Here is a 25,374-nt window from a genome sequence, read left to right as displayed (position 1 = left end):
GAGGAAATGTGACTGCACAACAGGAGTGATAACACTGACCCTTGGTATCTTTTATGTTAAACAAACTTTAATTTAAACACAAAATTAACTACATGAGCAACAAAGAAATAGCTTTATAGATAACAGTTGCAATAGTTCTCAAGTAAAAAGAAAAAGTTCAACTTACTCACTAGACCTGCAACTATATATTCCAATTAAGCAAACCAATATAGTTCAAATACTGCTTATAAATAAAGTTAACAGTCAGGTTTACTTCCTTTTCTCTGTGCTGGGCCCTTGGAGAGAACCTTTCAGGAGAAACCTGAAAGTCACTTCTTAGCAGACCAAAACTACAAACAGACCTGGCTTCTCCCCGCAAGATAGGCAACAACACCTCCTCCACGATAATCCTCAACACCGGTGCCCCACAAGGCTGTGTCCTCAGCCCCCTACTATACTCCTTATACACCTATGACTGTGTGGCCAACTTCAACTCCAACTCGATTTTCAAAGTTGCTGATGACACCACCGTAATGGGTCGGATTTCAAACAACGACAAGACAGAGTATAGGAATGAGATAGAGAATCTGGTGAACTGGTGCAACGACAATAATCTGTACCTCAATGTCAACAAAACAAAGGAGATTGTCATCGACTTCAGGAAGCATAGTGGAGAACATGCCCCTATCTACATCAATGGGAACGAAGTAGAAAGGGTCAAAAGCTTCAAGTTTTTAGGTGTACAGATCACCAACAGACTGTCCTGGTCCCCCCATGCCGACACTATAGTTAAGAAATCCCACGAACGACTCTACTTTCTCAGAAGACTAAGGAAATTTGGCATGTCAGCTATGACCCTCACCAACTTCTCCAGATGCACCATAGAAAGCATTCTTTCTGGTTGTATCACAGCTTGGTATGGAGCCTGCTCTGCCCAAGACCGCAGGAAACTACAAAAGGTCATGAATGTAGCCCAGTCCATCATTCAAACCAGCCTCCCATCCATTGACTCTATCTATAATTCCCGCTGCCTCAGAAAGGCAACCAGCATAATTAAGGACCCCACGCACCTCGGACATACTCTCTTCCATCTTCTCCCGTCAGGAAAAAGATACCAAAGTTTGAGCTCACATACCAACCGACTCAAGAACAGCTTCTTCCCTACTGCCATCAAACTTTTGAATGGACCTACCTCGTATTAAGTTCATCGTTTCTCTACACCTTGCTATAACTGTAACCTTATGTTTTGCAGTCTCTCATTCCTTCCCTATGTACGGTATGCATTGTTTGTACAGCATGCAAGAAACAATACTTTTCACTGTATACTAATACATGTGACAATAATGAATCGAATCAAATCAAATCAAAATTAATTACATCACCTTACCCAAAGCATATGACACTATTCTGTCTCCTCCCACAAGACAGCCATGACCTGGTTAGCCAGTACCAAATACAAACCTCCAAATCAAAACTATATTCCATTAACCACCCATCTGTAAACAAAAAAATGCCTCTCAAATCTATCAGCAGAACACTCCCTCTGCAAAAGAAAGGATCACCTTACTTTTATGAACCCTTAATCACAGCTTTAGCAGATATACTGCAAGTGTGCATCTTAAAACCAGTTTTTTTCCATAATATTACCGCAACAAATATAAAATATAACAATTTCTTACATTCATCACACTAATGACCGATCAAAATAATTCGTCATGCTTATAAAGTGGCATATTCATGCTTTCTTGAAGGGGAATGCATTCATACACAGAGATTCACTCTCTGCAAACAAGAGGAATATGTTCAAGTCTAGTGCCTTTTCTGAATTATCTGGGAGCTTGGGGAGCCTATAGTTCATTGTTGCTTTCTCCATGCCAATCAGAGCTGACTTGCCAACCAATCAGCACCTTTTCTCCGGTAATAGAAATTGCTGTGCTTGTTTGAAATTTGGCATTTTTACCTTTGTCGTGATGAGTACAAGTTGAAAAGCTTCATCATGTCTCTCTTTTCAGTAATTTTTTAAAACAGTGACTGTTCTCATACACTCAAATATCTCATACTTGAAATAAAAATTCCTCACATCTTAATAGACTGTCATGCTGAGCCTCATCTACACATCACTTCTGGATTTAATATCTTTATTAATGTTTTCCTCCACCTCACATCCAATTACCCCCTGTGCCTTGCATCCCGATGATCTTATAAAATGCTCACTCTCCAATCGTCTAACCGCGAGTTTATCCGCAGTCGCCTTCAACCTTTTTAATTCCACCCAACAAAAAATAATTTTTTGAAGTCAAAACAATCCTCAAATGTCAGCCATTGTGAGATTCACTAGTCATTAATTAAAGAGCCAACGTTATGGCAATTTGAGGAGCAAGAAGTCGAATTGGTTCAAACAACTGGGAAGAGTCTTGAACAAGAGGGTATAATAACTACTCAATATCAGTGCCAGGCTGCTTAGGGTGATGTCGGGAAGTACTTAGTCACACAAACGATGGTGAAAATCTGCAATCATCTCCCCCTAAAAGCTGTCGAGACGAGGTCACTTGGAAACTTTCAGACTAAGATTGAAAGATTCCTGTTTTGCCCAGGGTATTACAAGTTACATAACTAAGGTGGGTGGCCGGAGTTAAGATCAATATGATATAACTGAATTAAGGAATGGCAACATCATGGTTATGTTACTGGACTAGTAATCTAGAAACATGGACTGATTAATGTTCCTCAGATGAGGGAACTTAAATTCAGTTAATAAATAAATCTTGAATAAAAAACTTCTGTATTGGTGCATTGTTGTAAAGCACAATTTGGTTCACCTCTCGGAAGGAAATTTGCCTTCTTTAGCCCAGATGGCCCAGATGTATCTCTGGACTCACTCTAATGTTGTTGACTTGTAATTGAGTAATTGAGATGGCTCAGCAAGCAATGCAGTTAAGGCCAATTAGGGATCGATAATAATCGTTGACCTTGCCAATGATACCAATGTTCCACGGATTAATTTTTAAAAATCAAATTGATTGGGGAAACAGGTTCAAGAGATTAAACAGCCTACTCCTTCTTGTTCCTCTGTTTCCAATGCAATTTCCTCCACAGTATGGACCGAGGAGCTGAGGGACGTAAAAACTGATGCATTAATGCGTCACCACTGGTGGGAGGATGTAATTACAGTGTGATAAGTTTACAAAGGAAGTTTCCACTAGAAATGTGAACAGAAAAAATGATTTTTTTTATTCATCGTTTCATGGAATGTGTGTGTTACTGGCAAGGCCAGTTGGACAGCAGCTTGCAAAATAAGACTTGATACATCATAGAATCCTAAAGTGCAGAAGGAGGCCATTTGGCCCACTGAGTCTGCACCAACATTCAGAAAGAGTGTTCTATGCAGACGTACTCCCCCCCCCCCGCGCCCCCCACCAACTCCCCATCCCTGTAACTTCACTTAACCCGCACATCCCTGGACACTAAGGGACAATTTGGCATGGTCATTCCACCTAACTTATATATCTGGATTGTGGTAGGGAACGAGAGCACCCAGAGAAAATCCACTTGAGAGAAGGTGCACATTCCACACAGACAGGTACCCAAGGTTGGAGTTGAACCCGGATCTCTGATGCTGTGAGGCAGCTGTGCTAGCCACTGTATCACCATATCTGTTCATGTAAAAGATCAGTTTAAAAACACTAAACGTTAAAACATACACAAATAAGAAGATATTTAAGAGTTTTGATAAAGGTTATTGTGGAAAACAGAGGTCACCATTATGAAGCTGAAATCTCCTGAAAGGTTGATTCAGAATACATCACAGTTGAATGCAGATCAACGTATCATTAGTTTGTCAAGAAATGATTTGCTTGGAACACAAATACAAGCACCGCTGATGAAAAACAACGCTTGTCATTCATACCTCCGCCCAGTTATGCAACTGAACCTAAATATAAACACAACAAAAAGCATGATCTTTCACAGAAGTCGTCAGTGTTAATAGAATCCAAGCTGGTTCATGAAAGTCAAAGCCAGAACACAGAGCTTTTCCTTATTGAGAGGGTTTATTGATTAGTTCAGTCTCAAAGCTCGATTGGCAGTCACACTGTGCAATAGCACCCTCCAACCTGACTGCCTTAAAGGGAAGTGATGGTGCAATGGCATTGCCACTGAACTAGTAAGCCAGAGCACCAATGCTCTGGGGCCAGAGTACGAATTCCAGCATGGCAGGTGGTGAAACTTGAATTCAATAAAAATCTGGATGACCGTGAAATTATTGGTGATTGCGGTAAAAACCCCATTTGCCATCCTTACCTGGTTTGGCCAATATGTGACTCCAGATCCACAACTATGTGGTTGGCTGTTAACAAGCCACTCAGTTAGGGATGGGCAATAAATGGTGGTTCAGTCAGTGATCCAATGAATAAAAAAAAAATCTTTAGACCAGGAGATAAAACTATTATAACATGAACAAAATTATCAAGGGTCCCTGGGTGCCCTTCCCCTTTTATAGGAGTTTAACGGCAACAAAATAGTCCTTAACCAGAAATTGATGTCAGTGAACTGGTGTAAACATCAACATAACTGATAATGGTATGATAAAGTAGCAAACTGGCTGCTCCGTTTCCTACATTATAACACTGGCTACACTTGAAAAGTAGGCTGTAAAGGGCTTTGGGATGTCCTGACAGTTGCTGCACCAATGCAAATCTTTTATTTTTACATATTAGAAGAGGGAAAACTGAAATATTTGGTAGGATGGGATAGCTACATGTAAAGAATGAGGCTACCCCATCTGAAGAGAATAAAATCTACTCCATGCCTTCAACTTAATATAGCCTCTAACATTCTGGGGAAGCTATGATGTGGAGATGCCGGCGTTGGACTGGAGTGAGCACAGTAAGGTCTTACAACACCAGGTTAAAGTCCAACAGGTTTGTTTCGAATCACTAGACACTGCTCCGAAAGCTAGTGATTCGAAACAAACCTGTTGGACTTTAACCTGGTGTTGTAAGACTTCTTACTATTCTGGGGAAGGTAATAGGAACAGAGGAATTACATACAGAATTAGGCAAGTCAGCCCTTTGAACCTGCTCCACCATTTAATCACATCATGTCTGATCTTTTCCTGGCTTCAAATCCACCTCCATGCCTGTTCCTCACATCCCATTAACCCATTTTGTTTATCAGAAATATATCTATCTCACTCTTGAAACCATTTAATGATTTGGACTCCACCGCACTGTGGGGCAGCGAGTTCCACAAATTCACTCTCTGCGAGAAACAGTTCCTCCTCACCTCAGTTTTAAATCTACCGCTTCTCAACCTCTATCTGTGACCTCTCATTCTAGATTATCCCACAAGAGGGAAATTTGGTCTACGTTTACTTTATCAATCCATTTTAGTATTTTATATACCTCAATCAGATCCCCTCTCATTCTTCTAAACTCCAGTATGTTTAAGCCCAAATTGTTCAATCTCTCCTCATACGTCAACCCTTTCATCCCCGGGATCAATCTGGTGAACCTTCTCTGAACTGTTTCCAATGCCACCACATCCTTCCTCAAATAAGGAGACCAAAACGGGATACAATACTCCAGATGTGGTTTCACCAACACCCTACACAATACACCTTATACAATTGCAACAAAACTTCTCTACTTTTATAATCCAGACATTCTGCAATAAACACTAAAATTCCATTTGCCTTTCTAATTACATGCCGTACCTTCATACCGACTTTCTGCAATTCATGAACAAAGACACCCAGGTCCCTCTGCCCAGACACATTTTGAATCTGCTTCCCATTTAGATTATAATTAGCCTTTCTATTTTTTCGGCCAAAATGGATAACCTCTCACTTATCCACATTAAACTCCATCTGTCAAATTTTAGCACATTCTCCTAGTCTATCTATATCTATCTGTAAGCTCTTTATCTCCTCTTCACTGCCTGCTTTCCCATCTATTTTAGTACCATCTGCAAATGTTGTTGTGATACACTTCTGTCTCTGCTTGCAGATCATTTATATAGATTGCAAACAGTTGAGGTCCAAGGACTGACCCCTGCTGCACCCCAGTAGTTACAGTTCGTCAGCCAGAGAACGACCCATTAATCAGACCCTCTGCTTTCTGTCAGTCAGCCAATCCTCAATCCAATCTAGTACTCTACCCCTAATCCCCTGCAATCTAACCTTCTGGATCAGTCATTTATGTGGCACCTTGTCAAACGCCTTCTGGAAATCTAGATGTACCACATCCACAGGTTCCCCATAATCCACCTTGCTGGTTACATCTTCAAAAATGGGACCAAGTTTGTCAAGCATGACTTATCCTTCATAAAACCACGCTGACAATTAATATTGAGGACAGTAATAAATATTTAGAAGACAGGAAGATGTTATCAAACTGCATGCTTCTTCATGGCCACATCATGTCTTCTGAACATGTGTGTGTCAATACCGTTGGGTATACCAATATGATGCAGATTTTTCTTTGAAACAAACCCATGGGAGGCAGTAATGCTCTTGTGGAGTGGCCCTCAACCTTCACAGGGGCAAAGCTTGTTTGCCAGTTAGAAGTGACACAGAATGTCGTTCACTTAACAAGAGGGAAACGCTTTCCCTGGTAAACCACTTTTAAAAAATTTTGACAGTACCCAATTCTTTTTTTTTCCAATTAAGAGGCAATTTAGCGTGACCAATCCACCTAGCCTGCACTTCTTTGGGTTGTGGAGGTGAAACCATGCAAACACAGGGAGAATGTGCAAACTCCACACGGACAGTGACCCAGAGCCGAGATCAAACCTGGGACCTCGGCACCGTGAGGCAGCAGTGCTAACCATGCGCCACCATGCTGCCCCTAGTAAACCTCTTTACCGTTAGAAAGAAATCATTACGAATGTGATGGAAAAAAAAAATCAGGATTATGAAGCACTAATTCCAGACTCCACCAGTTCCTCATTAAGTAAGCCTAAATGCTGCTGGTTCCAATCAGAAACAAGATTTTTAAAAAATCATTCATGCGATGTGGGTGTCGCTGGCAACAGAGGCCATCCCTACCTTGGGGCTGGTTTAGCACACTGGCCTAAATCGCTGGCTTTTAAAGCAGACCAAGGCAGGCCAGCAGCACGGTTCAATTCCCATACCAGCCTCCCCGGACAGGCGCTGGAATGTGGCACAGTAACTTTATTGAAGCCTACTCGTGACAATAAGCGATTTTCATTTCATTTCATTAATTACCCTTGAGAAGGTGTTGGTGAGCTCGCTGCCTTATTTAACGACTGCAGTCCATACGGTGTAGGTACACCCACAGTGCTGTTAGCAAGGAAATTCCAGCATTTTGACCCAGGAACAGTGAAAGAATAGTGACATTGTTCCAAGTCAGGATGGTGCGTGACTTGGGGTGGATCTTGCAGGTGGTGGTGCTCCCATGTAGCTGCTGGCCTTGTTGTTTCGGTGATTGAGGTTGACTGTTTGGAAGGTGCTGTCGACGAGGCTTGCTGAGATACTGTGGTGCAATTTGTAATTGATACATACTGCAGGGTGGTGAAGGAAGTGAATATTTAAGGTGGTGGATGAGGTGCCAGTCTAGAGGGCAGCTTTGTCCTGGATGGTGTTGAGTTTCCCCGAGTGCTGCTGAAGTTGAGCTCATCTGGTTAAGGTTGGCTGGACGGCCAGTTTGTGATGTGGAGCAACGGCAACAGCGCGGGTTCAACTTCTGTACCAGCTGAGGTTATTCATGAAGTCCCCGCTTCTGAAGGGGTTATTGGGTTACGGGGATAGGGTGGAAGTAAGGGTTTAAGTGGGTTGGTGCAGACTCGATGGGCCGAATGGCCTCGTTCTGTACTGTACGTTCTATCTGTTGAACCTTACCCCTCGCCTGAGGCTTGGTGACCCTCAGGTTAAATGAGTATCAGTCAGCTCTATCTCAAAAGGAGAGAGTAGCATATGGTCCTCGGGAACTATGCTGGCTTTCATTCCATCACATTCCTGACTATAGATGGTGGACAGATTTCCGGTGTGGCGAAGTGAGATACTCACTGCAGAATTCCAGCTCCTGACCTGTTCTTGTCACATTAACATGGCAGGTTCTGTTAAGTTTCTGTTCAATTGGACCCCAAGGATGTTGATGGTGGGAGTCTTGGCGATGGTCACGCCATTGAATGTGAAGAGGAGATGGTTACATTCTCTCATCTTGAGATGATGATTACCTGGAACTTGTCCAGCATGAATGTTACTTTCCACTTTTCAGTCCAAACCTGCTTATTGTCCAGGTGTTGCTGCATGTAGGCAGTTACTTCTTCATTATATAAGGAGTTGCAACTGGAAGTGAACACTGTGTAATCTTCTGCAAACATCCTTCTGACCTTATGTTGGAGGGAAGGTCATTGATGAAGTAGCTGAAGATTGCTGAACTGAGAACATTGAGGCACTCCTGCATCAATGTCATGGGGCTGAGATAATTGGCTTCCAAAGATCACAACCACCTTTCTTCGAGCTGGTATGAGTCTATCCAGTGGAGAGTCCTCTCCCTTATTCCCATTGCTTCAATTTTACTCAAACTCTTTAATCAATTGATACCTTGATGTCGAGGACAGTCGCTCCCATCTGACCTCTTGAGTTCAGCTCATTTGTAAGGCTGTAATTAGGCCTGGAGATGAGTGGTGTTGGCAGAACCCAAACTGAAATCGGTGAGCAGGCTATTGCTCAGCAGGTGCTGCTCGACAGTGCTGTTGACAACCCCGTCCATCATTTTGCTGATAATTGAGAGTGGGCAGACAGGGTGATAATTGGCTCGATCAGATTTTCCTGTTGTTTGTGCGACAGGAAATGCTGAGGCAATTTTCCAGTCTTGTTGCTGATTGGCATGCACAGATTATTTTGGAGTAGAGGGCTTTTGGCACTGCAGCCAGCATGTTTTTGGAGCCCATAGCCTTTGCCCTATCCAGTGCACTCAGGCTGTCATATGGAGTGAATCGAAATGGCTGAATGCTGACATCTGTGATGATGAAATTAATCCTATTAATGCACCATGTTGAATGAGTATAGTTTCCATCCCATTGCTGAAACTTCAAGAAGCATGAGGTGAATGCATCCAGTGCCCCAGATTAGCTCACTATCAATTAAAGGAGCAGCTGTAAGTATTTAAGCTAAATCTCACCCACCTAATGTTTAGGAAGAAAAACTTGAGGATTTTAAATTGTGTTGATTTGCCTCATATAGTCTGGTCCTTTTCTATGTACTGGCCAATTCAATACCAAATTCACACCTTTGTGCATACTTTTATAACTTAAAAACCTGGGTAGGATAGAGTTACACACCACTGCAGCAATATTTTCTTAGTTGCTCTCTTACAAAGTGGAACATAAACATCAGTTGATAACACTGCTACTGATGAGGAGGTCCTACATCACGACCATAACAAGCTTAATACTGCAGAGATTTAAGTCCAATTCAGCAAAGGTATTCCAAACAGATGCAACACCAAACATTCAAGTAGCTATCACAAGGGGAACACACCAATGCTAATTCTTACACGAGTAGTTGATGTAAAATTTCACATGCAGGCTTCAATAATTTTTAATTGCATCACAAGAGACACTTAAGAATGGAACTAATCGTGACAAGCTCAGCATCTCCAGCGACAGTCAGTGCATTTCTATGTAACTGAAGAATTATTCTGTTGTTATAGTAACAACATTAATAGAAGTTATTCTATTACTATGAAAATCTATACATAAATACCATAAAAATCAAAAAGTTGGTAAATCGTTTACTTCTCTGATGATCTCTTAAGCTTTCACATTTTTAAAATAAATGTTCAATATTTTTTATGGATATTCTCTATTTCATTTATTGCTTTAATTCAGAAAACCTACCTGATTTTCTCTGCCTTCTCATCATCTGCCAAATGTTTGAACTAGGATCAAATAGGTTAAAATGTCGAAACAGCTCCAAAACTGTTGTGTCTTGCTGCCAATTAGATTGATGTTTAACCTGATTATATGTTTACAGTAGTGACAGGACACATTTTTCACACATTTCTCGGTTTGGCCCAGGGAGTTCAAATGCAGAGTGTCGAGCAAGATCACTCCATCCACGGGTAAACAGACTCGCTGAAGTCAGTTAACTTGCTGGCGGCACTCCAAGGGTTAAAAGATTAACGTTCGTACAACACATTAACACCTCTCTTCGTGTCTGCCCGTTTAAATTAAATTTGGACTAAATTCAAAATTATGCCAAAAGCCCATTCATTGCTTCAGACTGACAATGCAGCGATGGTTCAGAATGCTTACAATGCTTCCGTGAAATGCATTTCAAGTGGCACATTTTACATTTGAATGCAGTCGGAAGCGTACTTCACAATGGTCTCAGAATGCTTTTTATTCTTCTCTGACTTCAGTACTTCAAAAAAATGCATTTTACGTTGACATCCCATTTTTGTTTAATTGCTTTTTAGCGGATCTGTTCACAGCACAGAACAACACCTACTTTCCGAACATCTTAACTACAGTACCAGTCAGAATTCACTAACAAGTAATAATAACAATGCAGAGTCAATTATTAATATAAGAAACCCTTATACATATTAATTACCCAGTCAAACCCTTTATATACATATATATATATATTCAATGTCTGCTTTGTTAACACTGACAACTGCTGCTATTTTTTCACTGTTTATTCGCTTTGTATTGGAACAAATTACTCACACTAACATTAATAGATGGAATGCAGCAAGGAAAAGAAGAAAAAGTGCAGCAAAGAAGCTGGACCTTTTATGGTTAGCAACTGCATTAATGTCTTATGGCATTAGGGGGCAGCATTAACAAGGAAAAACTGAACCTAGTTGAAAAAAGGCTCCGCAACCTCCCCTTACATTTTCTCAACCACTTGTCATTAATCAACGGCAAGATGACTAGTGCAATTCATTCATAGCACACTGAATTGTTGAACCCTAGTCTCATTTATAAAGCTCTCAGATGCAGTGCAATTATTACATTTTCTTTTCCAACAGGGTGCCTAAGAAAAGACAAAGTTCTGGCAGAAGGAGGCGTGAGGAGTTTTTATATCAAACATGGTCAGGATGCAGGAGCAACAATACACCTGTCATGCATATGGAATGTAGTATGGCAAGTCAGGATTTTTTTTTCTATCATGGATCTAAGTGTCACTGCCTAGGCGAGCATTCATTACCCTTGAGAAGGTGGTGGTGAGCTGCCTTCTCGATCTGCTTCAGCGCATCTGTTGTAGGTACACCCAGGGTGCTATGAGGGACGGGGTTCCAGGATTTTGATTCCATGACATTGAAGGGAAGGTAAGGATGGCCTGTGGTCTGGAGGGCCATCACACTCCTGACTTGTGCCATGCAGATGGTGGACAGGTTTTGGGGAGTCGGGAGGTGAATTACTCGCCTCAGGAATCCTAGCCTCTGACCTGCTTTTGCAGTCAAGAGTATTTATATCAATTGAACGATGAAAAGGTGAGTGAATGATAATAAGAGGCATAAGGTGATCAGTCTTAGCTTCTTTGTCATATTTTGTTCACTTTATTCGCTGGAGTGTTAACTCATTTAAAATCTAACATACTTTTCTCCAGGTCAGGTTAATAATGCAGGACATCGCTTTATTTTTGTTTACAGAACTAAAATCAGTTACCCTGCTGGTACCTGCTATCAAGCTTCCATCGAAACACCACAATTCTGTATCACAAATATTCAAGCAAAGAATGTAATCATCAAAAGCTATCCAAATTAACTTCTAACAGTGTAACATTTGAAAGCAAAAAAATCCTGTTAAATATTTGAAATCTCTCACTCATTGATGTAGTGGTTTTAAATTTCCACGATAATTTTGGTGGAAAAACATTGAATCTGGGTATGCTGGGGAAAAAAATATGGTGGTTCCCACCCTTTACCTTTCTCATCAAAATCTCCAGCCTATTTTGGGGCCTATTGTCTGGAAGTTCAATGACCATGTCATATGTCATATAACCTCATTTCCATCCTTAGCAACACTGGGTCCATCCCTGAATCTGTATTCTTTACCACAGAGGACTGTAGAGGTTGTGTTGTTAAGTATGTTCAAGGCTGAGATGGAAAGATTTTTAATCAGCAAGGGAATCGGAATCAAGGGTTAATGGGGATCAGGCAGGAAAGTGGAGATGTGGATTATCATATCAGGTCAGTCATGCACAGTGGTTAGCACTGCTGCCTCACAGAGCCGTGTTCAATTCTGATCTTGGGTGACTGTGTGGGGTTTTCATGTTCTCCCCCGTGTCTGCGTGGGTTTCCTCCGGGTGCTCTAGTTTCCTCCCGCAGTCCAAAGATATACGGGTGAGGTGGATTGCCCCATGGCAATTTACGCGGGATTACTGGGTTATGGGGATAAATTGGTGGTGTGGGCTTGGGAGGGTGCTCTTTCAGAGGGTTGCGTCTTCTCGATGGGCCGAATGGCCTCCTTCTGCACTGTAGGGATTCTATGATCTCACTGAATGGCAGAGCAGACTTGATGAGCCAAATGGCTTACTTATGCTCCAATGTCTTATGGTTCATCTCTATTTTAAAATGTATTTTGTTCCAAACGTGTTAAAAAACAGTGGCATATACAACACACTTCACAACCTCACAGTCCACAGTTTGTACAATTTTTCCCCTTTTACCCCCCCACCCTCTCAACCCCCTCCTCCCCACCCTCCGCGACAAACAGTTCCTCAAACATTGTCATGAACAGCCCCCACCATTTCTCAAAGTCCTCCGCAGATCCTCTCAACTCAAATTTAATCTTTTGCAACTGGAGAAAGTCATACAGATCCCCCAGCCAGGCTGCCACCCCTGGTGGCGTATCCGACCTCCAATTCAGCAAGATCCTTCCGGGCAATTAGAAAGGCGAAGCCCACAACATATTCCCCCTTCCCCTCCATCAGCTCTGGCTTTTCCGATACCTCAAAGATCGCCACCATTGGGTCTGGCGTGACCTCCGCCCCCACAATTTTAGATAACAAACACCTCTTCCTCGCGAACGATGAGGTTGAATTCATCCTGTGCATCCCTTCGCACCACAGTCCCCAGCCTAACACATCCTCCCCACCATCTCCTCCTCCCATTTGTGCTTAATCTTCACCACCTGTGCAACCCTTGCTCTCCCAACTACCAATATATATCCCCAATCCTACCCCCTCCCGACTCTTATGGTTCATCTCTGATAGCCAGTGTTGTTCAGGCATATTCAGAAATTTATAAAATTGAGGAGGAAAACTGTCCTTTAAAAAAAAAATGGACAAGTTTCTTCTTTTTGTTTTACAATCTTTAGGTGCACATTTGATCCACTTCTGATGCAGCCAGACTGGAGACCATGCTGTCCATTCCTTGAGGCCATTATCCCAGTATAAGTACCACGGGTTCCAATCAGTGTTATGCAAATGCCCCATAACTAGCAATCTTGGAGGGGTTCTGATGGGAAACATCCCCAGAAATAAGTCAACCCTTACCAGTCTTCCTCCACATCATTCCCGTCAATTCTCTCTCCCCAGGAGTGGATCTAATTGCCTCTTAAACACCCTCAAGTATTGTTTATTTCAATGCCCTTCCCATGTAGCTTATTTCACTTATCTATTATTATGTTGGCATTCAAAGTTCTGTCTGACTTCAGGTGGGACACGAAGCTATCAAAACAAAAAGCAATAAAGGGAGTTCTCCTCAGAATTCGATTATGTTTTGACAACAGAAAAGCATTCGCCTTCAAAACTAAGGATTGTGATGCCACTAACTTTTTGTTAAGAACCATTGTGTACTTGCTGGATTGCTACCCTTCTGGACCTATTGTAAATCAATCACACTTGTTTGACCTGCTTTCCTTTAAAATCTCTTTCTATCTGAAACAAAGTTGGTAGTGTCTATCTTCAGGTTCACAGACGCGGCTGGAACAGGAGAAGCTCTGCAGAAGTGAAAGAAAGGCAGCTCACTGGTGAGCGAACCATAGAATTCCTGTGGTGCAGGAGGCTGCCATTTGGCCCATCGGGTCTGCACCGACCCTCTGAAAGAGCACCTCGCCAAAGCCCACTTCCCTGCCCTATCCCTGAAACCCAACTTAACCTGCATATCCCCTGACATTAAGGGGCAATTTTAGCATTGCCAATCCATCTAACCTGTGCATCTTTGGACTGTGGCTGGAAACAGGAGCACCCGGAGGAAACCCATGCAGACATGGGGAAAATGTGCAAACTCCACACAGTCACCCAAGGCCGGAATTGAACTCGGGTTCCTGGTGCTGTGAAGCAGCAGTGCTGACCACTGTACCAAGGCCGTGACTGTGAGCTGACCCTGAAATTAATGTTAATGCAACGTTGCACACTTGTGAACAGAGTAAACTTATGCGTGCCTCAAGCACAAGCCACAGCAAGTTCGAAGGGACTTACAATTTTGTTTCAACAATACAACAATAAAAATACAAGACCTGAAAATTAGCTAAGTTGATTGATTCTAAAAATGTGCGAATCATAAAAATTGTCAATGCGGTTTAAACTTTTGAAGCAAAATGACTAAGCTGTATTTAATTAGATTTGACTTAAGTCTTTAGCAGTTAATGATCTGATTACAATGTAGTTACCAAGACAGCTTTGTAAACTTCAACAGCAATCAAGTAACATTTGTAAAAGCAAAATGCAGCAGGTGCTGGAAATGTGAATTAAAAACCGAAAATGCGTGAATACTCAGCAGGTCATGCCGCATCCATTGCAGCATCTCTCCACAGATGCTGCCTGACCTGTCAAGTATTTCCAGCATTTTATGTTTTTATTTAAGTAACATATTCTTTCTTGAAACGCAAGGCCCTTTACCAACAAATCTTTTATTCACCTGAGGAAGGAGCAGTGCTGCAAAAGCTAGTGTTTGAAACAAACATGTTGGACTTTAACCTGGTGTTGTAAGACTTCTTACTAATCTCAATGTGGTACAGTAGATATAGGTTTCGCAATGATTACAATGCATTTCAAATAGATTACTTCTATACAGTCATTAGGGTTTAATTCATGGATGTACAGACAAATTCTTGGCGCGTTTATTTTATTTTTAAAGGAACACAGGGAGGTGGATGACAAAAATCAGTCAATGAGGTGAAAATTCAATGCTATTTAGATGTAATTTAGTGATTTTCACCACATTAACAGATGCCTGTACAGTTTCCAACAGACTGACATTTTAAGGTAACAGTTTCATGACAGGAAGTCACTTAATCAAGCCTGGCAAAATCACAATTAATGATTTTTCCAAATGATTAATTCAGTGATTATGGACAAAAGCACAGACTCTTACTAATGCTGTTTTTTTGCAGAAATTTTGTTTATTGTTTTGGAACAGCTGAAATTTGTAATCTAAATTTGGAGTGCAAATAAATACATGTGGCTTTTCCACTCCTTCAACCATCAGAAAAAGGATTTAGGGGTAGGAGTAGGCTACTCGGCCCCTCGAGCCTGCTGCACCGTTCAATACGATCATGGCTGATCTGATTGTAACCTCAACCCGAGATTCCCGTCTACCCCCGATAACCTTTAACCCCCATGTTAATCAAGAATCTATCTAGCTCTGCCTTAAAAATATTCAAAGATTCTGCTTCCACTGCCTTTTGAGGAAGAGAGTTCCAGTGACTCACTTCCCTCTGAGAAAAAAAATTTCTCCTCAACTCCATCTTAAATAGGTGACCACTTATTTTTTGAACAGTGACCCCATGTTCTCGACTTTCCAATAAGAGGAAACATGTTCTCCAAATCCACCCTGTCAAAACCCCTCAGGATCTTAAAGGCTTTGATCAAGTCACCTTTTACTCTTTTTAACTCGAGCAGATACAAACCTAATCTCTCCAACAATTCCCCCAAAGACAAAACACCCAATCCTGGTATTAGTGCAGTAAACCTTCTCTGAACTGCTTCTAACGTATTTACATCTTTCCTTAAATAAGGAGGCCAATACCAAAATACACCAGACGTGGGGCGTGATTCAACGGAAATATTTCTAAGTTCATTTGTGGCAGGATTTTCAAGGAGTTTCCCGACAGCTCTGCCAGCGAATTCCCCACTATCCAATAACACTTCCTCACTTTATTGGGGACTGTAGAGTTTCTCACCAGTTTAGACCACACTTAGGGTGGGATTCTCCGGCCGCGCCTGCCTGGTGACCGGAATTCCCGTCCATTCTTGCGGTGGGTGGGGTAGATGAATCCCACCCTTAGAACATTTTTCAGCAATGGGGAGCTGAACTCAGATCGGGCCACCATTTTGAAAGGGTGCCCTGATCTCTATGTGAGCTTGTAGATCCTCCACAATCCCCACCTATGGGAAATGCCCCCCCCCCCCCCCCACAAACATGGCACTACCCCACATCCCTCAAGTGAGGAAACCCCGCTATGGGGTCCCTGGGGGCACCACTCTTCAGGCTCCCCCCCAAGCCTCCTTACAGCACCCCCCTTCCAGGACTCCCACCCATCACCCCCCGAAACTCCCAGAGGCTCCTACACACCTGCCCTGCACACCCCCACCCTTCAAACTCACCTTGCATGGGCATGGCCCCCCTCAGGCCCTGACACTTGGCAGTGCCACCTGACACCCAGCAGTGCTCCTGCCAGCTTGGCAGTGCCACCTGGGCAATGCCAGGGTGGCAGTGCCAAGGTGCCCACATTGTAGGGGGAAGGCCAGGGAGTCACCCTGCATTGACCCTGACCACCCAGGGTCTCCGCTGGCCCAGGAGACCGCCTGGGTGCCGTTCCGCCTCGTCCTCGTCCTTGTGGACCAGCACTGATCGGCACCCGGCTGCAGCCTCCCTGGGGAGACCGGTGAATCAAGCGAGACAGGTCGATCCAGGGTAGGTAGACCTTAAGTAGGTTTACAATCTACTGTGAAAAGCCTAGGGACTATTATTATTATTTAGCGAGCACCATTTGGTCCCGCTCCATTTGGGCAGAGTTCCGATTCCGGCGCCTCGTGGGTTGTTTCCCGTGAGCTGCGGAGGCTGGCAGGAAGCCCACGGGAGGCTTCACCCGGGATTCTCCGGCTGCGTTGTGCTCTTGCTTGAGCACAACGTCGCCAGAGAATCACACCTGCGGTCTCATCAGAATCCTGTATAACTGAAGTATAACCTCCCTACTTTTGCATTCAATTCCCCTCACAATAAATGATAACATTCTATTCGCTTTCCTAATTATTTGCTGTACCTGTATACTTGTTTTTTAGTGATGTATGCATTCGGGCACCCAGATCCCTCTGAAATCTCAGGGCTCAGCAATCTCTCACAATTTAGATAAGAAGGCCAGGTCTTCCTGCCAAAATAGACAATTTAACATTTGCCCACATTATACTCCATTTGCCAGATTTTTGTCCACTCACTTAAGCTACCTATGTCCCTTTGCAGCCTCCTTATATCCTCTTTACAATTTACTTTTCTCCCTATCTTTATGTTGGCAGCAAATTTAACAACCTTTCCTTCTGTCCCCTCAGCCAAGTTACTTATATTAATTGTAAAAAGGTCCCAGCACTGACCCCTGTGGCACACCACTCATCACATACCGCCAACCAGAAATAGACCCATTTATGTCAACTCCTATTAGCTAACCAATCTTCAATCCATCCAATATGTTACCCCCTAGACCATGAGTTTTAATTGTACGCAACTGTGAACTACAAAATTATTTAACAGAATTTTTTTTAAAACCCACCGACTTATCTAAGCGTACCAACTTAGAACAATTCTAATTGTTTTGTTCAGCAATAACTTAAAATCAATTTTGGTAAGAAGCTGATTGTGCACAAAACAAAAACAGTATTCGACAAAATCAGGTTAAAAGATGTACCACCCGATTAATAATGCTGTTGGAATAAACTTCCTTCAAACAGATGCAGACAAACAAAGTAGAATTTCCCTCTGTTATAGCAATGTAGTACTGATTTGATTCAAGTCTTTCAGTTGTCCAATTTAAACTTCAAAAGCCCATTCTTCTTACCCAACGAGACGTCGAAGCACAGCCCAGACTGATTTTTCCAGTCATTATAGATCAATTACTCTCACTGCCACTGAAGCCCAAAGACCCCCATGCCAGTAAGCATGCTTGGCAAATTGTAATTTGTATTTAGGCAGAATTCTATGTGATCTCCAACACAGAAGTAGAATATTCAGCCCAACAAGCCCATGTCGAGCTCCCATCCCACCCTGACCCCTTATCTCTCTAATTTCTTCTTCATTACGTATGTACCAAGTATCTCCTTAAATGTATCAACACACACTCACATACACACTCGGGGATCCATGTCCAGTCATGGCCTATCTGGATCCCCAGGTAGCAGAATTTGTTTCGGGCTATTTTAAATGGGAGACCTTCCAGCTTTGCCCCTCTCCATCTCGGGTTCACCGGGAAAACCTCACTTTTGCTCAGGTTGAGTTTATAGCCCGAGATGGCCTCGAACTCTTCCTGAAGCTTCATGATTTTGTTCATGGCGTTTTGTGCGTCTGTGATGTAGAGAAACAGATAATTTGCATACTGAGACTCTGTGCTCTACGCTTCCTCTTCGGATTTGCTTCCAGCCTCTCGCTTCTCGCAGGGCGATCACCAGGAGTGTAATTGCCAGGTCGAACAGGAGCAGTGACAGAGGGCATCCCTGCCTGGTACCCCTGCGCAAATTGAAGTATTCAGAGCTGGTGGTGTTCGTCCAGACGCTCGCCTTGGGGGCATTATACAGGCATTTCACCCACGAGGTGAATTCCGTCCCTAGCCCAAACTGCTCCACTACCTCAATAAGCTACTTCCACTCTACTCTGTCGAAGATCTTTTCTCAATCCAGGATTCAATCATCTCTGGTGTTCTCTCCCCAGATGGGATCAGTATCACATTCAGCAGCTGTCTACCCATAATAAAGCCTGTATAGTCCTCTACGACCCAGCAAAATGGGTCTGGATGATTTGCATTCCGTCGGGTCTTTGTCTGTTTTGGGTATCAGCGATATGGTGGCCTGTGTTCGTGCTGGAGGCAGGGTGCCCCAAGCTGGAGAGCCCGCGAACGCCTCCCACTGGTGCGGGGCGAGAACCGGTGCAAATGGTTTGTAGCAGTCCGCCAGGAACCCTTCGGGTCCCGGACACTTGCCCACCTGCATGGAGTTGATGCTCTCCATGACCTCTCCCAATCCTATTGGTGCTTCCAGCTCACCCGGTCTGTCGTCCCCCATGACGGGCGTGTCCAGTCCATCTAGAAACCGTTTAATCCCTGAGTCCCCGTCAGGGGGCTCTGAGGTGTTCAGCCACCGGTGGAAGGCCTTGAATGCTTTCATTGACCTTGTTTGGTTCAGCTACCAGTCTGCCTCTGCTGTCCTTCACCTGTGCTATTTCCCATGTGGCTGCCTGCTTTCTCAGCTGGCGAACCAGCTAGTGTTCTCTCTGTGTTCATAAAAGGCCCCCCATGTCAGGCAGAGTTGGTGCACTGCCTTCCTGGTGGATAGCAGGTTAAAGAGAAACCCACCTCGACCAACTCCCTTACTCTATCTCTGCAACCCCACTCAACCTGCACATTCTTGGATACTTAGCATGGTCAATCAGCCTAACCTGTACATCTTTGAACTGAGAGGAAACCTGAGCATCCGGAGTAAAGCCACGCAGACACGGGGAGAAAGTGTAAACTCCATACAGACAGACACCCAAGACTGGAATTGAACCGGTGTCCCTGACGATGTGAGGTAGCAGTGTTAACCACTGTGCTGCACTTAATCACCTTGTGGTTTTCATGAAGTTAGCCCATCACCAAGATTGGTTTGGTAGCACCACCACTGTCTGCATTAGCTGGGTCCTGGAGGTCACAGCTGCAAGATTAGGTTCACAGCAGGCGGCGAGAGGACCAACATAAGAAAAAATTGACTTCACTCTGTCCATAAAACCATACGATACAGAAGCAGCACTAGGCCATTTGGCCCATCAAACCTTCACCAATAAATTTGGATGCCCACAGATCGTGGGAGCCATTCATGCAATTGTTCCGGGACCTGTTTGTGGCCAACGTACAAGAGGAAGAATCGTCGGGTGGCCAAGAATCAGGGGAAAATGGACGGGAATCGGGGGAAGGTAGCCGGGGGGGGGGGGGGTTCGTTATGGGGGTTTGATGGCTAGCTAAGGCCCAAAACCAAACTGTAAATAAATGCCTATAAACATGTGCCTCGGCCATATTGGGGAATGTAAAATATGTAGGCCGGCTAAAGGGGGCGGCCACAGTTGTTATTATGAAGATGCTTACCTGTAAATATACATGTTAATTTTTGCGTGTTTTTTTTTCTCTCTAAAAATTTGTAATTTGTTGGATATAAAATATGAAAACTCAATAAAAAACATTTAAAAAAATAAAAAAATTTGGATGCGTAGAAGCGGCCAGTGCATAATTCATGTGGAGATGAAGTATTGTCTTCATACTGTGGACATGTTGTGTGGCACTATTGCCGTGCTAAATGGGATAGACTCCATTCTGGTCCAGCAGCTCAAAACTGGGCATCATGTGGCGCAAAATACCGTGGCTGCAATAGAAGGTCAGAGGCTGGTATTCTGTGGCAAGTGGTTCACCCACTGAATCCTCAAAGCTGGCCTAACCTCTATCAGGCACAAGTCAGGGGTGTGATAGAATACTCTCCACTTGTTTGGATGAAACTTAAGATACTCGACACCATCCAGAACAAAGCAGCCCATGACTGCCACCTCATCCACTAGTGCACTCTGACTGTCGTGTGCACCATTTACAAGGGGCTCTGCGACAACTCATCTAGGTTCCTTCAACGTCACCTTCCAAATCTGCAACCTCTACTTCCTAGAAGGACAAGGGCAGAAGGCACATGGTAAAATCACCACCACCCGCAGGTTCCCCTTCAAGTCATATCCCATCCAGACTCGGAACTATATTGCCATTCCTCCATCATCGCTGAGTCAAAATCCAGGAACTTCCTCCATGACATGACAAGGAAGTACCTCGACCACACGGACTGCAGCAATTCAAGTAGGTGGCTCAGCACCACCTTCTCAAGGGCAACTGGGGATGGGCAATAAGTGCTGCTTTTGCCAGTGAGACCCATCTATGAATGAACAATCACAGAATCCCTGCAGCTCAGAAGGAGGTCATTCGACCCATCGGTTCTTCATCGATGCTCTAAAAGAGCAATTCACCAAGCACACCCACCTGCTCTGTCCCAATAGCCGCTTAACCTAACCTACACACACCTTTGGATACTAAGGGGCAATTGATCATGCCCAATCCACCTAACCTGCACATCTTTGGACTGTGGGAGGAAACCGGAGCACCCGGAGGAAACCTACGCAGACACAGTACAAACTCCACCAAGTCACCCAAGGCCAGAATTGAACCCAGGTCCCTGGCGCTGTGAGGCAGCAGTGCTAACCACTGTGCCGCAATGCTGCCCACGCGAGGCCACATCCGGAGGAAGGCATAGAAAGAGGGAGCTTTAAACTGGAGATGTGACCTCTAAATTCCCACTGCTCATGCACAATTCCACTCTGCTTCAAATTCTTACACATTAACCGTCCATTCTGACAGAAAATGAAGTCTAGCAATTAACAGTGTAAGTACCTTTTAATATGTTAATAGCCTTGATGACCAATCAACCTTTCCCTCCCAAAAAGTGAACAATTAAATGTGTGGGATCCTTTTCCTTCAGGTTATGAATTGTTAGAAGTTTTAAAAATGTAAAATGTTAAAACTTTTACATTTTCTTTAGCTTTTCTCTTCTGTCTCTTTTTTCCTGTCTCTTAATCCAATGGTTATTTTCCTTTCTATTTCTTTTTCTTAACCTGATTCCTTCTCAAGCTTCATCTGCTTATTTCCTCAATCCTTCGATTGCACTGGTTAATGAGATACCGTAAATTGTTAGGTGTAAATTGATTCAGCATATAAGACAACTTCAATTTTCTCACCCCAAGAATCAAGTTCTTGCATATGCACTGTGTATAAGTCGACCTCCACCTTTTCAATCCCGACATGCTATACTTGCATTAGTTGTCAACCTCAATTTCTCTACCTACAAAGAGTGCAAGGGATCAAGCGGACAATAGGGGCTGTGTTGTAAAAATGCACGGGAGATTAAGACACACCCACTCTTTGCATAAAATGATGACGTTTCAAAATGGTGACTATACACATCAGCGGCTCACTCTTATACTCGGTTTATAAGTTAGCCCCTGTTTCGGAGGGATTTTTTGAGGCTTCAATGGTCGACTTTTACCTCGATATCTATGATCTGCTGTTTGTTCACCAAGGTCCCAGATACCCTCATCCCATTATCAGCACATAGTTCCAACATCATTTTTCTGCAATTTATTTTTAACCTGAATGCGCACAAGCAAACCCAACTAACAAGGCACATTATGAGATGGCCTGCTCCAGCAAAATATGAGCCATTGTGATTGCTCCTCCCTAGATGCTCTCCTATGACTACTTGTTGATTTCTTTTCATTTGTGGCTGCCTGAGCTCCTTTTGAAGCTGGGAAACAGCAAATTACAGTTTATGAAGAGGCTAGTTTTAGCTCTCAGTAGATACGAGTCACCATTACGAACTTGGCTTACCCTTTCCTTCATAAAACAGTAATTCATGCTTAGATATGAACTGGATAGCAAAAACAGGTTGAGCCTTGTTTTCAATACTGAGACGGGACACTGCATTTGAAGTGTTTTTCAGTATATCAGATAACGTTCATCGACCATTTTTTAAAGTATTAATAAAAATACAGAAACATAAATACATACACAGAAGATATTAGCAGGAGGAGGCCTTTTGGCCCTTCGAGCCTGCTCCGCCATTTGTCACAATCATGACTGATGATCCAAGTCAATAGCCTAATCCTGCTTTCCTCTCAAAAGATACATCCAGATGAATGGTTTGGAGCAGCAATATCTGAAACCCGAGATTGGCAAGCTACCTTTTCTGCATTCACAACATGCTAACTGATCTTCCAGTTTTTGTTGCGCCTGTTGGCTGAATGTCATACTGGAAGATTAAGGGATGGGGAAAGAGCGAGAGAAGTGAAAGAATGAAGGGCAAGAGAGTGGCAGACGGGAGAGGGGGAGAGTGGCAGAACAGGGAGGAGAGTGGCAGAGGAGAGAGGGGGAGAGTAGCAGAGGAGAGAGGGGGAGAGTGGCAGAGGAGAGAGGGGGAGAGTGGCAGAGGAGAGGGGGGGAGAGTGGCAGAGGAGAGAGGGGAGAGAGTGGCAGAGGAGAGGGGGAGAGAGTGGCAGAGGAAAGAGGCAGATTAAGGGGGAGGGATGCAGAGAGGGAAGGAGCCAAAGAGAGAGAGAGGGAAAGCAGAAAGAGACGGAGGGCAAAGAGAGAGAGGCAGAGCATGATGGAGGGAAGCAGTGAGAGAGTAGGAGAGAGGGAAGATAAAGAGAGAGGGGGGAGGCGGAGATAGGTGCGGGGAGGCAGAGAGAGGGGGAGGCAGAGAGAGAGGAGTGGGAAGGCAGAGAGAGGGGAGTGGGGAGGCAGAGAGAGGGGAGCGGGGAGGCAGAGAGAGAGGGGCAGGGATGCAAAGAGAAAGGGAGGGGGAGGCAGAGAGGGAGGGGGAGGCAGAGAGGGAGGGGGAGGCAGAGAGGGAGGGGGAGACAGAGGGAGGGGGAGGCAGAGGGAGGGGGAGGCAGAGGGAGGGGGGAGGCAGAGGGAGGAGGAGGCAGAGGGAGGGGGGAGGCAGAGGGAGGGGGAGGCAGAGGGAGGAGGAGGCAGAGGGAGGGGGAGGCAGAGGGAGGGGGAGGCAGAGGGAGGGGGAGGCAGAGGGAGGGGAGGCAGAGGGAGGGGGAGGCAGAGGGAGGGGAGAGGCAGAGGGAGGGGAGAGGCAGAGGGAGGGGAGAGGCAGAGGGAGGGGCGGGGCAGAGTCTGCAAGTTCTCCCCGTGTCTGCGTGGGTTTCCTCCGGGTGCTCCAGTTTCCTCCCACAAGCCCCGAAGGACGTGCTGTTTGGTGAATTGGACATTCTGAATTCTCCGTGTACCCGAACAGGCGCCGTAGTGTGGCAACTCGGGGATTTTCACAGTAACTTCATTGCAGTGTAAATGTAAACCTATTTGTGACACTAATAAAGATTATTATTATGAAAGAGAGGGGAGGCAGAAAGTGAGGCAAACAAGCGAGAGAAATGCAGAGAAAAAGAAAGTGGGAGGGAGAGATAGAAGTGCAGGGAAGCCTGAGAGAGAAAAAGGGCAGGGAGAGTGAGAAACGGAAATGAAAAAGAGAGGTATGGGATCACTGAATGGTTACAGTGCAGGGGGGAGCCATTCAACCTGTCGTGTTCATGTAGGACATCTGTAAGATCAAATCACATCCTCCCCCACATTATCCCTGTAGCCCTGCAAATCTTTCATCTTCAGATAGTGATCCAATTCTCTGCTTTAAAACCATGGTTTAATCTGCCTCTACCACACTCTCAGCCGGGGCATTCCAGATCCTAACCTCCGGATGTATGAAAAAAAGTTTTTTCCCTCATGTCGCTGTTATTTATTTTGGCAATTACCTTATATTGGGGTCCGCTGGTTCTCAATCATTCCACCAATGGGACCAGTTTCTTCCTGCATTTACTTTTTCAGATCCCTTGTCATTTTAGAGAGTAGAATGCTTTAAGATAAAAAAGCTGTGACAGCTCCCCTGGTACCAGAATCAACACTCAGATGAAAGCAGCTTGCTTTTCTTTGCATGGTGCCTATTTGTGCTGATGAGGTTACGTTGCCTGAACCATGTTTACTGTTACAGTTAAGAAAGCAAGGACCATTCAGAGAACCAAATAATGACCTACAACAGCAGCACATCTAAAGAAATGTCAGCTAATGTTGATTATTTCTCATTTAGCCGCGTAATATTTCCACATTGTCTCTTTAAAAATAGAAAATAGACACGTTCCTTCTGCTCACAGAAACCCGGTCCCTGTGTACTTGGACAGCTGTGTCTAGGCATTGTGCCTTTTTTGAGTCAAACAAAAGCATGGGGGACAATAGTTCCTTGACGCATTCTCCATGGCAACATCTTGACTAATTAGAGTTAACTTGCCAACCAATCAGCACCCTTATCTCACACAGTATAGATTGTTGCTCCCTTTGAAATTTGGTTTTAATGCATCTGTCCTGATGAGTGCAGGATGAAAAGCTTCAACAGCATGCCTCTTTTTTCAGCAGAACTCAAAAATCAAAATACCTGCACTTTGACAGAAACCTAATGTCAAGGAAATTCTGCCTCATGGTTGAATGTTTTTAACAGTCTTATCAAATATGGTGTGGTTATCAAAAACTAGGCAAGTACTCACTGGCTCTCAGGATATTTTCCTTGCTGCTGCATCGCGACTGGACCTGTAAAGAGAATGGGCATTGTTTTTAAAGTCTATATTATGTACCGGCAGGCTCAAACGTACAGTC

At 44.0% G+C, this 25,374-nt stretch overlaps 1 protein-coding gene across 22 annotated transcripts in view; it reads right to left on the bottom strand.

The window, feature by feature from the left end:
- The window catches only part of LOC119957355 (gephyrin), a 671,364-nt gene that overhangs the window by 140,124 nt on the left and 505,866 nt on the right, over positions 1 to 25,374 (bottom strand). For all 22 annotated transcript variants that reach the window (XM_038785368.1, XM_038785379.1, XM_038785283.1 and 19 more), the window contains one exon: positions 25,266 to 25,308. In XM_038785368.1, coding sequence (XP_038641296.1) covers positions 25,266 to 25,308 — 43 coding nt within the window. The remainder of the gene's footprint in view (positions 1 to 25,265; positions 25,309 to 25,374) is intronic.

The sequence above is a fragment of the Scyliorhinus canicula genome, chromosome 2 (genome assembly GCF_902713615.1).
Source record: "Scyliorhinus canicula chromosome 2, sScyCan1.1, whole genome shotgun sequence".
Classification (NCBI taxonomy): Eukaryota; Metazoa; Chordata; class Chondrichthyes; order Carcharhiniformes; family Scyliorhinidae; genus Scyliorhinus; species Scyliorhinus canicula.
This window is presented reverse-complemented; position numbering and strand designations above follow the sequence as displayed.